This window comes from Cavia porcellus, unplaced genomic scaffold (genome assembly GCF_034190915.1).
Source record: "Cavia porcellus strain 051 isolate PalLab524CR breed Dunkin Hartley unplaced genomic scaffold, mCavPor4.1 scaffold_4, whole genome shotgun sequence".
In the NCBI taxonomy this organism is placed as follows: Eukaryota; Metazoa; Chordata; class Mammalia; order Rodentia; family Caviidae; genus Cavia; species Cavia porcellus.
In genome coordinates this window covers 69,179,426-69,193,910 of record NW_026947487.1, presented here as the reverse complement: position 1 = coordinate 69,193,910, position 14,485 = coordinate 69,179,426, and the positions used below count along the sequence as shown (strand labels likewise).

General features: G+C 36.1%; 1 protein-coding gene across 13 annotated transcripts in view; it reads right to left on the bottom strand.

Annotated features, from left to right (window-relative positions):
* Positions 1–14,485, bottom strand: part of Ccdc158 (coiled-coil domain containing 158) — a 90,088-nt gene that overhangs the window by 28,349 nt on the left and 47,254 nt on the right. For 8 of the 13 annotated variants that reach the window (XR_010046951.1, XM_063247232.1, XM_063247231.1 and 5 more), the window contains 5 exons: positions 13,574–13,726; positions 9,928–10,040; positions 7,158–7,316; positions 5,836–5,928; positions 4,990–5,115 (listed from right to left, as the gene is read on the bottom strand). Coding sequence is in view for 10 of the 13 variants with exons in the window: in XM_063247232.1 (XP_063103302.1) it covers positions 4,990–5,115; positions 5,836–5,928; positions 7,158–7,316; positions 9,928–10,040; positions 13,574–13,726 (644 nt within the window). In the remaining 3 variants the exon portion in view is untranslated. Of the gene's footprint in view, positions 1–4,989; positions 5,116–5,835; positions 5,929–7,157; positions 7,317–9,927; positions 10,041–13,573; positions 13,727–14,485 lie in introns of those variants that run through there. The other 5 variants (XR_010046952.1, XM_063247235.1, XM_063247233.1 and 2 more) reach the window with 4 other exon arrangements.

The following is a 14,485-nucleotide window of genomic DNA, read 5'->3' as shown; positions in this document are numbered from 1 at the left end:
GAGAGGCTCGGGACCTTGCTGTCACTGATAATGGCTGTGGTTCACTTTGGGGGAGCTCTGGTCCTTATTTTAGGCATGACTTGCTGGCTCCGGTGGGGAGGATGATGTGCTCTTCAATCTCCTGCTGAAGCTTGTGGCGCTGGCTTCCTGATATAAATTCAGCTGCTCCATTCTTCAGTGGAGCTTATCTTCGCCTTACACCTAGACGTTGAATCCCAGCTTCCAGAGCAGACTCTTTGTCTTCTTCTTATAGTCTTCAGCTTTCCATCACAGACCCACCAGCCTCCTCATATGAACTGGCACAGGACAGTGCAGTGAACTCCAGACCTTGGATTGAATCCTTCAGCCTCCAGTGCAGACACACTCTGCACATTTCCTCATCCAACTCTGCCTGACCATCGAATGCCAATCTTATAATTTCTTATATATTTGTATATCTTGTATTATATATTTCTCTAGTAAAACCCTAATACATAAAATATTGAATTTTTAGTAATTATTGTTTATTAAAAAGCATCAAAATTTTCAACATCAAATGTTTTTTGGTATACTAAGCCTAAAAAAGAACAATACAAATAAATTCTTATATGAACTATGAGGAAAATACCAATAGCACTTTGAAAAAAAATATTTACTGCACATGTGACCACAGCATGTTCCATACATATGTAGTGCTTACACTGACACCATATGTGTTTTGCTTTCTTGGCCTTTTTGTAGGACATACTTAATGTCTCAGTGGTCTTTGTTTTATCAGGAGATTCTTATTATATAGTGTGTAGTTAATAGGAACATAAAATGTCAATAAAGTATTACATTTTTAGTATGTACTTTGCATTTAGAATATCAACATTTTCACATCAGCTGTATACTTGCTTAAAAAACCTAAAAGACAACATCAGAAATAAATTCCCATATGAACTATAAAAATACCAATAGAAATCTACCACAAAAATAAGCTTTGCTTCAACTGTCATGCCCAAAGCAGTCTTCACACATAACAACTGCATGTTCCATGTACACATCTTGCTTACATTGACAACACATGTGCTTAGATTTCCTTTCCTAGCAGGCCTTTCTTGTCACCTCTCTTTTCTTCCTGTTTTGTCAGGTGCATCCTATTATACTGTACAGCATGCACTTAGCAGGGCAATAAGATATCAATAAACTAAATTATCAAATATGTAATGAGTTCTTAGAATAGACATCAACATTTTCACATCACAGGTGTACTTGCTTGCAAAACCTAAAGGTAACATCAGAAATAAATTCCTATATGAACTATAATGAAAATATCAATAGAACTCTATTATAAAAGTAAGCTTTGCTTCAACTGTTGCACCCAAGGCAGTCTTTACACACAACAACTGCATATTCCACACACAAGTATCACACTGATAGCACATATGTTTTATTTTCCTGTTCTTTCTTTCTTTTTTTTTGGTCTTTTTTCATTTTTATCGGTACCGGGGATCGAACTCACGACCGCCTGCTTGCAAGGCAGGTGCTTATGCTGCTGAGCTAAACCCCTAGCCGCTGTTCTTTCTTGTAGGCACAGTTGACATCATCTTTTGTTTTCCTGTTGTCATAATAGGTCTTTGTGACACTGTGCCTGCCTGTTCACCAGTGTGTTCTACAATTTCTTTTTTTGGTACCAGGGATTGAACTCATGACCTTGTGCTTGCCAGGCAGATGTGTATGCCACTGAGCTAAATCCCCAGCTCTCCACAATTTTTTTTCATAGTTCACTGGGCAGAAACATTTTGTTTTTCCTCTGCTGTAAATGATCTCTTATGAGCTCCAGTCCCAGTCCTCTAAGAAAACTTTTCTGTGATATTTTGCATTTGTTATTTTCTTTGTAAACTATCAAACTATGCCACAGGTTTAAGATTGGTCAAGTTCAACAGTCATTAAACAGGTAGGTTGTTAAACAAGGACTATCTATAATACATAATTTTCATTTAAAAGATATGGGTGTAATAACTACTAGTATGGATAATGAGAGACAGTACTGGTGATCTAGTTGCCACACATACAATACCTAACTTCAAGGTATACTACCAAGTAGTAGTGATAAAAGTGACAATGCAGTGGAACAATAACAAAGAAATGGATCAGTGGAACAGAACAGAGGATATGGAAACATCCTAGGCACATGCAGCTACTTGATCTTTAACGAAGGGGCCAAAAGCATATGTTGGAGAAAAGGAGCCTATTTAACAAGTGATGCTTGGAAAATTGGTTATCTGTTTGTGGAAGATTGAGCCTAGACCCTTATCTTTCACCATATACTAAATTAAAATCAAAATGGATCAAAGATCTAAACATTAAGATAGAAATTTTAAACCTACTAGAAGACAAAATAGGTAAAATACTAGAAGACATAGGTATAAGAAAAAATTTTCTAAACAGCACAAATAAGCCATGAGAATCAAGAAATGGGATTAGGGGCTGGGAATTTAGTTCAGCAGCATGACCACCTGCCTGGCAAGTGTGAGGTCATGAGTTCCATCCCCAGTACCAAAAATAAATAATTAATTAAGGGCCAAAAAGAAGAAATGGGATTATATCAAACTAAAAGCTTCTGTACAGCAAAACAATCAATCAGTACGGGCTGGGGATTTAGCTCAGTGGCATAAGCACCCGCCTTGCAAGCAGGTGAGTTCGATCCCCAGTACCAATAAAAATGAAAAAGACAAAAAAACAAAACAATCAGTACAGTGATGAGAAAACATACAGAATGGGAAAAAAATTTTGTCAGCTATTGTTCAAAGAATTAATATCTAGAATATATAAAGAACTCAAGAAAAATTAAGCCAAGTAAAATTAAAGACCCAGTCAAAAAATAAGCAAGAGAAATGAAAGATACTTTACAGAGGAAGTCAACAAATACATGAAAAAAAGTTCAACTTCTCTGGCCATTTAGAGAAAGGCAAATTAAAACAATGCTAAGATTCCATCTTACTCTGGAAAGAACAGCAATCATCTGGGAGTTCAGTTCAGCACCTCAAATGCCTGCCTGGTAAGTGTGAGGTTGTGAACTCCATCCCAAGTACCAAAAAAAAAAAAAGAATAGCAATTATTAAGAAATCAAGCAATAGCAAACATTGGTAAGGCTGTGGCAAAAAACTTTTAATGTTGGTTTGAATGTAACCTAGAACAATGATTAGGGAAATCAGTACAGAGATTTCTCAAAGAACTGAAATGAGAAATTCAATAGGACTACCTTTCTTCCTGCTAAGTATCTTCCCCAAAGAGCATAAAACATCATATAATAACTGAATTCTAGAAGCAACCTTTATAACATCAACAGATAACTGCATTAAGAAAATGTGCTATCTATATATAATGGAATTTACTTGAGTATAAAGAGTGACACATTTGAGACATTTATAGGAAAATGGATACACCTGGAAAATATGTTGAGTGAAAAAAATCAGAATACACAAACTGAAATACCATTTGGTAGCTCTCATTTGGATGAGGCAGACCACAAAGAGAATAATAAATGATGAATAAAGGGACAACAGGAGAAGGGACAGACCTTTTGCAATACGGAAGTGGTACAAGGGAACACAGTGCAAGAATGGAGAGAAAAAGGGGAAATAAATAGAAAATAGACACAGGAACCTAATAACTTCATTGAATGTAAACATTATAACAACAAAAGCTAAAACTAATAACATCAACAAGAATGAAAATTGGGATGGGGAATTAGAGGAAGAGGGAGGGAAGAGAGATAGAAAGGGAGGGGATTTTAAAAAAGCAAACAAGCTGGGGCTGGGGATTTAGCTCAGCGGCATAAGCAACTGTCTTGCAAGCAGGCGGCTGTGAGTTTGATCCCCGGTTAAAAAAAAAAAAAAAGGGAAACAAGCTATATCACATACATATACCCACTCCCCAAGATGATTGTAAGCTGTGTATGTTGCAAACATGTACTACTAAAATTTTTTAAAAGTTTTTTAAAAAGATAAGATTTAACTAGAGAAACATTTTCATGTGTGATTTACGGAGTCTCTTTTTTTTTAAGAGGTAGAGCTAAATACTGGCTATAAGAAAATTATATATCTTCAAAGGGGATAAAGCTTGAATTTTACACTGTGCATATTTTTTCTTGAGTTGTAAAAGTATAAAAGGTTAAACTCAAAAGCATTCCAAAGTTATTAACATTTTAATTGGAAGAAATAAAAATGATATATGATTAAGAAACGATTTATTATAAATAAGTACATGAGGATACAATTACACTGAATGGCTTTCATCTTGGTATAACATATACCACCAACCCATGCTTCGCATTTGAAGTGATGCCTATTTTAGCTACCTTGGTACTGGTTTGTAATCTGAAATTGTTTATGATGGAAATAACCAAAGAATTGAACACTATTAAATACTTTATTATGATAATTACTGTTAAACCCACTGAATATATATATATATATATATATATATATATATGTTATACACTCTACCAATCTTTTTTGCATGTGATAGCAAATTGAAGCACTATACTTTATTCTCAGTTGATAATAAATGAAACATAAACAAGTTTTATAAGTACCTGCCCAGGGGTCACCTCACAGAAGTGTTTTCAACACCTAGGTGTTAAGAAAGTGCAAAGACACAGAGAGCGAGGGTGCTTAGCTTGTTTGTGGAGTAGTAAAACTGATGTCTGTCTGTCTATCTATCTGTGTTTTTTGGTACCAGAAATCAAACTTAGGACCTTGTGTTTGCCTGGCAGGTACTGTGCTGCTGAGCTAAATCCCTGACCCACCCACTGAATATTTTCATTATGTTTTCTTTAAGAAAACACCAAATAGTTAAAGAGGCATTCTCATTTATCTGGATGCCAATGGATTTTTAGGAAAATGTACAAATCTAAAATCTAGTAACCAAAATGCTAGTTATAAATGCATTTTAAAGAAAATTTCCCCAAATTAAAATTATTTACATGTCAGTTCTGGGCTCTAATGTAAGAGCATTACTCACATGTGAGAGGAAGCTTGTTGTAGACTGGGAAGACGGTACATTAGAATGGGCACGGGTAACAGAGGCTGACTGGAGCAGGCGTGGCTTCATTGAAGAATCTGAGTTATATCCAGGGCCCTGAAGCTCCTGGAAAACAATGAAAGTATGAGCAATATAATGCCAATTTACAACTGCAAAGAATTATGAAATCAAAATGTATTTTCAATTTCACAGACAAAATGCATTACCAAGAATTTAAAACATGTTTGCGCCCTGCCATAGTGGTGCAAGCTTGTAATTCCAGCACTCAGGAGGCTGAGGTGGGATGACTGCTGTGAGTTTGTGGCCAGCCTGGGCTATCTACGCAAGTTCCAGGCCAGACTGAACTATACAGTGAGACTCTGACTCAAAAAAAAAAAAAATCAAATGAACAAAAAAAAAATAGAAAACAAAATACACATTTCAGAGCAGTGTACTATTTTAAAAAATATATCCCTCTTATGGATTACATCAGTTTTACTACTCCCCAAACAAGCCAAATACCCTAGCTCTCTAGGGTGTTGCACTTGCTTAACACCTATGTGCTGAAGACACTTCGATGAGGTGACCCCTAGGTAGGTACTTATAAAACTTGTTTATGTTTCATTTATTATCAACTGAGAATAAAATGCAGTGCTTCAATTTGTTATCACATGTGAAAAAGATTGGTAGAGTGAGTAACAATGTTTGTACAGATTTTATAATTGCTAATATCAGATAATGCTGAAAGTACATTTAAATATACATAAAGTATATAAAGAAAATATAAGTATCAGGCAGATGCATCATATCTGCTTAAATTACTATTTATGATGGAAAAAACCTTACTTTTACATCCAAAGTGTGCTGAAGTTTTAGGCGTACAGATTCCTGTTCCTGACGCTGTATTATATCTTGACATTCTGCAAACTGCAAAGATGCCTACAATCAAGCAACCACAAGTGATTTATCCTCCATCTTTTTAAAAATAGGTTTTTAGTTATTTTTAACCTTCATTCTTTATGTGCTTTTGTGTTATAGACCTAAAAATGTAGAGCTGCCATCTCTTTCAGGATAACAACCACCCAGTCCTGGTATACTACATTTTAATGATCTGTTACTGGATCTTTATCCTTTGCATCCTCGATATCTACATGGCATTTAGTACATTGAGGGTACTCAAAAGTATGCCTAGCCTAAGGATGGAATGAGCAAACAGCTTCAGAAAATTAGCAAACTATAAAAATTCATTCAAACATAACCGCAACTGAAATTTCGTGAGTCAGTATAAGCATGTTTTAAGAAGCAAAACTGGCAAAGTGTGATGACGGATGGTTTTATTTAATGCAAAGGCTCTTCTTTCTTGGGAATCAAGATTGATTTAGGTAGAACCTCAGGCTTCCACAGTTTCTACATAACAGGAAGATTACATTTACTCTTCTCTAGTAAGTTGTAATGATAAACAGCGTCATTGATCTTTCCCATTCTTCAAGTTGTGTCTTCTACCTGTACTTCTGTACTTTTCCACCAGGGGCTAGACATCAGTACAGCCTTATCAGTTTAATGACATTAAAAAGAGACCCACACCCAGGTCATTCTTTAATAGTAAGTTAATGCTCATAGAGGCATTTTTACTTATTGGCCCTCTGCTGTGTTAACTAGAAAAGGTAACTTGGCAAACTGTGCAATGTGACTATTTTGATGCCAGAAGAGCCTCCTCTAGATGATAAGAGTTTTGCCTTACACTAAATAGGACACAATACAGGTTGACAGGTTCAGTCCTACTTACACAGAACTTTCATTCAAAGTGTTAAGGCTGAGATTTAAAAGGCCCCTCCAAAGTCTCACGTTTGGAAGTGGGGCGTGGATGGAAGTTGGTCACTGGGGGTGTGAGCTGGAAGGTTATTCTTATCCCTAGCTCCTCCTCCTCTCTCTGCTTCCTAGTTGCCATGAGGTGAGCAGTCTTTCTCTGCCATGCCTTTCATGGTACCATTTCTGCCTTGGAGCCAGCCAACAATGGGGTGAAACTGTGAGCCAAAAGGAACCTCTCCTCCTTTAAACTGGGGGTACTGGATATTTTGTTCTGGTAATAGGAAAGTGACTAATGCAAACTCTATCCAGTTAATAACTATTTGGATGATAATTACCTGCCTTCTGTGGTTAATAACTACCTTATCAAGAGCAACTTCCATATTAGCAACCTTTTCTTTTAAGCGGCGTTCCTGAGACCGCAGAACTTCCAGCTCCCCTGCCATTTTGTTTTTTTCTGTTGCAACAGTGCTCAGTTCCTGGCTAAGTTTATTCTTCTCTTCTTTCAAAAAATGTTTCTCCTACAATTATAGAAGAGAAAAAACTATCAGAAATAATTTGCTGATGTAGATACTGAGAGATATGAAAAATAAAACTTTTGTTAAGGGATCTTAAATTAGAAATATTTAATTCATATGCCATTTACTGTGAGGAAAAGTGAGAGCTGCCAGAATTGTGTTATTACATATACTCTATTTGTATCACTGCTTGTATTGTCATTAGTTTGTTGTTGTTGTTTTGTACTGAGGATTGAATCTAGGACCTTCCAACTAAACTACACCTTGTCTTTTGTCTTCTTATTTTGAGACAGGGTCTTGCTAAGTCATTGATTTGCCCACACTGAGCTCTAATTTGTGATTCTCTTGTCTCAGCCTCCCAGGGTGCTGCGATTATAAGCATGCATCGCTGCATCCAGTTAATTACTTTTTAGGTACCTTTGATTTACAGAATATAAAATAACCATGTGTCCAACAAAAGAGACAGTGTTTTGGTATTGAGTAATCACATACCAAACTGGTACTGTGATTGAGTAATCATGTACTAAACTTTATTGAAATTTATTTTAAATAAGAGATTTTAAAAATGATTAATGTATTTGAAAGTTCTGTAGTTTTCAATGTAGAGCTCCTTTACTTCTCTCATTAGATTGATTCCTAGGTATGTCATTTATTTTGGATGCTATTGTGAAAGACGGTTTCCCTAATTTCTCTCTCAGTTTGTACAGGAATGCTATTGATTTTTGAATGTTGACTTGTATCCAGTTATGCTATTGAATTTGTTTATTAAATCTAGAAGTCTTTTGGTGGAGTATTTGGTGTCTTCTATATAGAATATCATGTAGTTGGGGCTGGGGATTTGGCTGAGCAGTATAAGCACTGGTCTGGCAAGTGCAAGATCTTGAGTTCAATCCCCAGTACCAAAAAACAAAATAAAACAAAACAAAACTAAAGTACTAAAAGAATATCATGTAGTCTGCACACAGTGATAATTTAACCTCTTCCTTTTCTACTGTTATTCCTTGTAAGTTTCTATTTTATTTTCAAGATTATTCATTTTAAAATATACATTATAGATTCTGTGACATAAAAACAAATGAGACAGAGTTTTTGTCTTCAAGTCATTTAGCAGGACAGTGATAAAAATGAGCTTACTAATAAAATGGTCTTAAGCCTTAAACAAAAGTTCTATAATTAGTTTTTTTCAGTAAAAAAGCACCATGAAACAGACAAAGGTAAAATATAGAATCAGGTTTTTGAGTCTGTATTTCTTTGAGCTGCCATAGTTTTTTCACAGTGAAAAATGTTCAAAATAATTAAGGTAGGTAAAGGGTTGCCACTGCACACACATCTCTAGCAAACAACTTTTCTTCTTCAGATTAGGGTGATCAGAATATGCTTTAGAAAGAAAGGCAAACTAATTTCACAGGCTTCTTCCCTTTTGTTTGAGAGAATGTCATGAGTTATGCTGAACACTCTCCTTTTTGGGCCAAGAGTCAGGCTTGTTGTTTGGAAATAGGCAGTCACCTCTTAACAGCCCTAACTAGCATCAGGGAGGATAAGCACTGATTTAGTTTCCTAAAGGCAAATAATGAGAGGAGAGAGAGAAAATGTAAGTCCAGGAGAAGAGAAAAAGAAGGGAGGAAAAAAGGAAACAAGAAAGAAAGAAGAAATAACCAAGCTCATCAAATGATTGCACAAATTTCTATGTAAAATATTTGCTAACATTTAGCTATATTCTGGCTGCTCATCATGGGTAATGATTACTTTAGCTGTACTTACTTTTTTCTACTTTTTCACCTTCATTATGATTGATTCTTTAATAAATCTTAAAAATGCAAATTTGCTCCAAAGTGATTTGCATCAGAGAATATTTGAATATAGCACAAATTTCATGTTGCCTTATGCACAACCAGAATACTAGATTTCTTCACGAAAACACGAAGTCAATGCAGAATGTGCATTTAACCACACAGACCTACATAAGAATACATGACAAGCCTATGTTCATGCACACACTTCACACACTTACATGCCTTGTGCCTCGTTTTACCTTAAGTTATGAGCCATAATCCATCACATCTAGTATTCTAGAAAATCCTCCTTCTACCCTTTATAGTAATATATAAGGTATAATCTTTCACGGATACTTCCACAGCATACTTCTGATTGTTTTCAAGATAAAGAGTTGCACTTGTGATATTTCTTAACTATTTAACATGTATAAAGCTGCACTACCACTTTCACTAGGTTCCTCCTTTTTTCTGTCCCAGATGCAATTTGTGTTACTGTGATGTTGCTAATTACATTGTTTCCATAACCTGTGTGCAACTCTGTACAAAATAGTGGATTTTAGGAACAGACATGTCACAGTGTAACAGAACTGGATTTCCAGATGTACTTGATTTATAATCATTTCCTCCTCTATCAGGCATGTCCTTTGACCATTTCCTGTAATTAAAACTCTAGATGTCCTACTCTAGTCCTCCTTTAGGAACCTGCCTCTGCTCTCTCAGTCCTAAATAAGCTTTCCTTTCCCCGCCTACACTCTGCATCTCTGCTGTGTTCTATTTGGCCCTGCAGTATATTAATGAACAAACATGCTGGTGTCCCCCACTGTCAGGCAATGGCCTACCTTATTTGCATTGGTCATGGCATCTTCCAAAAACTGGATCTTGCTCTGAAGGGCATCTATCTGACCTCTTTTGGCTGTGATTTGCTTTTGCATACCCATTGCCACTTTCATAGCTGGGAATGGGAGGAGAGAAAAAAGAACACTGTGCTTTATTTATTTATTTATTGAAACAGAGTCTCATTGTGTAGTCCAGGCTGACCTTGAGTTCACTATGTAGCCCAGGCTGGCCTCAAACTTGCAGTGATTCTCCTGCCTCATCACCCAAGTGTTGAAATTACAGGCTTGCACCACCATATACAGCTCTGCTTTAGTTTTTAATATTTATAAAGTTTAAGAGGTCATTGAGATTTATCCTGTGCTTTGCTATAATTTATAGGAAGGTGACAAGATTCTTCAGAGCACTTGGACATTTTCAAGGGACAAAAGTCTTCTGGATTCATAATACTGGAACATAACAATTTTCAGCAACTACTTAGAGACTCTGAGCTGGTAAAATTTATGCCTCATGGCTTTTTGCTATTGGAATTAATTTCACTGACTACTGTAAGCTGCCATATTTACAATGGTACAATAATACTGACCAAACTCATATGTATAGGAAATACATATATAAAAATACCTAGTGATATAAGGAATAATATATATTTAGTTTTTACTAAAATGCTTTTCTGAGAAACTGACATTTAAAATACCACAAAACACTTGCTGTTGATCTTTTTAAAGATTCCAGTAATACCACAAACATTCAATTGTCAGTCTCACAGTTGGTGTTATGTGCTTACAACTCACTTCAGTCTTAGTGGCTGGACTGCCATTAGAAACATCTGATTACTTTTGGAAAACTAGAGATAAGATGAGAAGGTTCTAGATGGTTGTGAGACACAGAAGACTTAAAACATTACTTAAAACATGCAAAGATACATGAAGCTTATCCTTGCTTAGGAATTCAACCAGAAAACCCTATGGTTTTCTTTCTTTAATGTCAGTTGAGGTTTGAAAACAGCATTGTTTTGCAATGGGTCTCGTTATAGTTGACAGGTTAAAAAGAAGACATACCATTCATTAAAAACAAACTACTAGCCAAGAATGGTGGTGCACATCTGTTATCTCAACACTTGGGAGGCTGAGGCAGGAAGACTAATGTGAGTTCAAGGCCATCTTGAACCACACAGTGAGACCTTGTCTCAAGAAAAAAAAAATCAAAAAAGAACTATTAGAATGAAAGGTATGACTTATTAGCAAAATGTTGTTCTTCTATTGAATGTTTAAAAAAACAGGATTAATACAAGTACAGTACATTAATTTATTAATAAATTAAAAGTCTAACATTTGTCTATCACTTGGAAGAATTCTGGTCTGAGTTAGCGGATCATAATTATCTCAATCATTTTTAGTTTAAGCTGCTTTTGGGGGGACAGTACTGAGGACTGAACCCAGGACCATCATGCTGAGCTACCACCCAGGCCTTTTTAATCTTTTATTTTGATCTAGGGTCTCTCTAAATTACTAAATTGTCTGGGCTGAGCTTGAACTTTTGATCCTCCTGATAAAACTTCTCAGAGTATGGGGATTATAAGCACATTTTAAATGTTTTGGAATAAAAGTAAGTGTTTGAATGCAAATACAAAGATTACACTAACTTGATAAGTGTAGCAGAAACTCAGTGGTCAGGCAGATGTCAGAGGGTATTGAGATAGGGATGCTCCCTGAAGGTGGGGGGGGTACAGATCTGCAACCAGAATGGACCTTTTAGACAATCTTTCCAGACACTATTTTGTCAGTGTCAACTAACAAAGCCAAACTTCCAAGCACCAAACAAAATATAAGCAGTTTAGAATGTGCATGTCATCCTTGTACTGGAACTACAGTGTATCATTCCAATTTTAGTATATGTTCTACCAAAACACATGAGTCTTTTAACACTAAAAAATACTGATAACTAAAAAATATTATACTTTAGTGGGGTTTTTTTTCTTTTCCTGAGTGCTGGAGATTGAACCTAGGGGCACTGTGAATGCTAGGCAAGTGCTCAACCATTGAACTACACCCCAGCTCAGAGAAATGTGTACTTTAATTTGGTAAATATTCTTACAGTGAACTTGAGGAAGGATAAAAGAAATGACAGGTAGAAAGAAGACAAGGAAATCATAACCAAAAATTGTATTTTTAAGAAGACTGTAGCTTCTAGGATTTAACCAGGTCACCAAGACAGCCTCATATCAATATTCCTTGGCTGGATTTACACTGCTTTTCTACCAGATGCATCATTAAAAGGCCATAAATGGGCTCAATTAAGGAAGTAAGGAATAGGATCCTGATCCTGAGATGAGGACAGCCCCACTGTCAACAAACCTTGACCAGATTTACATACGTTGTCCACAAACTCATCACTAGAAACCCATACATTGGCCCAATTAAGAAAGTAAACAGGTTGAGTAAGCCAGAAAATGTTTAAATCACCTACCAAAAAAAAAAAAAAAAAGAAAGAAAAAGAAAAAGAAAATCTGTGCCTGAACCTGGGCTGAGACCATTCTGAGGGTGAGGGGGAGAGGTGGGCATTTTCCCCCCACCCCGAACTTTTCACTCACTTGAGAAAAGTATAAATGTGTCCAGTCCCAAACTATAATGTATCTCATTTCTTTGCAGGTTCCCATGCTCCTCAAGTGTGTCCTATAATTTCTGTCTTTGCTTAACAAACACTATGCATATCTCTTTCTGAATTGTCTTAAAAGTTCATTTTTTGTGACGGAAGTCAGTGAGTTGATTCACAGTAGGGTGGGTTAGGTTTGAGGAACTCTCAGACCTAGCGTGGTAACATACTAACACAGCCATACCAACAATGACAGGGACAACTGGAAAGGACAGAGCACCGCAACTCTCTATGGCAGAGATCACACTCATTAATATCACTAAGATAATGCTTATCTGGGTCAATGGGGGCAGGACGAAAAAGAGGGAACACATCCAGGTGATGACAAGGTACACCTCATCCTGCAGTTCCATAACCAGGGCTCCTTCCTATTTTTATTTTTTCCAAACTTATTTTATTTCAAGGAGAAAAAGAAGAAGAAAAGCTAAAACTAAATTTCAAACCACATCAATCAGGGTGTAGCAATGGCACATACACTGCACATTGTCATACCCAAATCATTCACCCAGAGCACAAGACATCTGCATTCAATTGTCCGAACAATACCAGCACAAATCTTTGTCTTCAGTGAACTCAGAGTCCTTCCTATTTTTATCACAGCAAAGCAACCAGACACTGCTAGTTAACCATAAATCTACAGGTGATGTAGGTAGTACACATGGCAAAGAGAGAGGCTGGATCAAGATTACTAAGGACTTGTATTTATACCTTAAAGATAATTGGTTAACTTTTACATATGCTGAAATTTGTTTAAATTATTGAAACAGCCACAGGAAAAAAGAAAAATTCAGATAGTTCAGGAATTTTAGAGATATTAGGGATTAAATTAAACATTTTCCTTAAAAATTGAATAGAATTACTGCTACCTGACAACCACCATCAGTGTCTATGGTTGTGCATTTCTCACACCACCTGGCACAGTTAAGAGGTGGTAGGTTCTCTATTTCAGTAAATCAAAGGCAAAGGAACCTAAAACAGAGAAAGGAAATAGCATACCGTGACCGTCAGATCCTTCCATTGACTTTAGGGTATTTCTTGTTTGTTCTAGTTCAGACTGTGCGGATTTTAATTGCATTTTCAGTTTATTTGTAGTAGTTTCCATTTCTTCACTCTTGTTTCGAAAATTCCTTTTTAAAACTTCATAATCCTCTATGTAAAACAATAATCAATAATTGATGGTTACTTTTCTGTACACCACTGATATGAAAAATATTTTATTTGAAAATAACAAGCACAGAGTGTTAGAATATGGAAGGGAACTCATTTAGCTACAACTCCATTTGTTCACAAATAAGATGGACATAAATATTTCCAGGGATCTGCAGGACTCTCTTCTTATCTGCTTGACTGGATCACCTTCCTCTACCCCTTTATTATTGTCTGTCACCAACTACTGCAATTAGCTCACTTATCTTTCATCTCAAACCTTATTCTTGGATGCATACATCCACCATAACAGATTTCACCACAATCTATAGTTCGGTGAATCTCCATCACATTAAAATAAAGTAACCTGAGATTATCATATATCCTTTTTAAAATTTATTTTTATGTTCTCTCTATCATTTCATTCTATGTATGTGGTACTAGTGACGAAATCCAGGGGTACACTATCTCTCAGATAAATCTCTAGTCCTTTTAAAAAAAATAATTTTGAGACAGGATCTCACTAAGTTGCCCAGGTAGGAATTGAAATTGTGCTCCTCCTGCCTCAGCATCTCCCAGTGCTGATATCACAAGCATGTCCCTCACAGCTGGCTTATTTTTTATTTTTTTAATTAAGTATCACCTATCTTTTTTTAAGATGCTGGGGAGTGAACTCAGGATTTTGCACATGCTGGGTAAGTGGTTAACCACTAAGTTACATTCTCAGTTCTGTCTTATCATTTTACCTGTATTTTAGCAAAA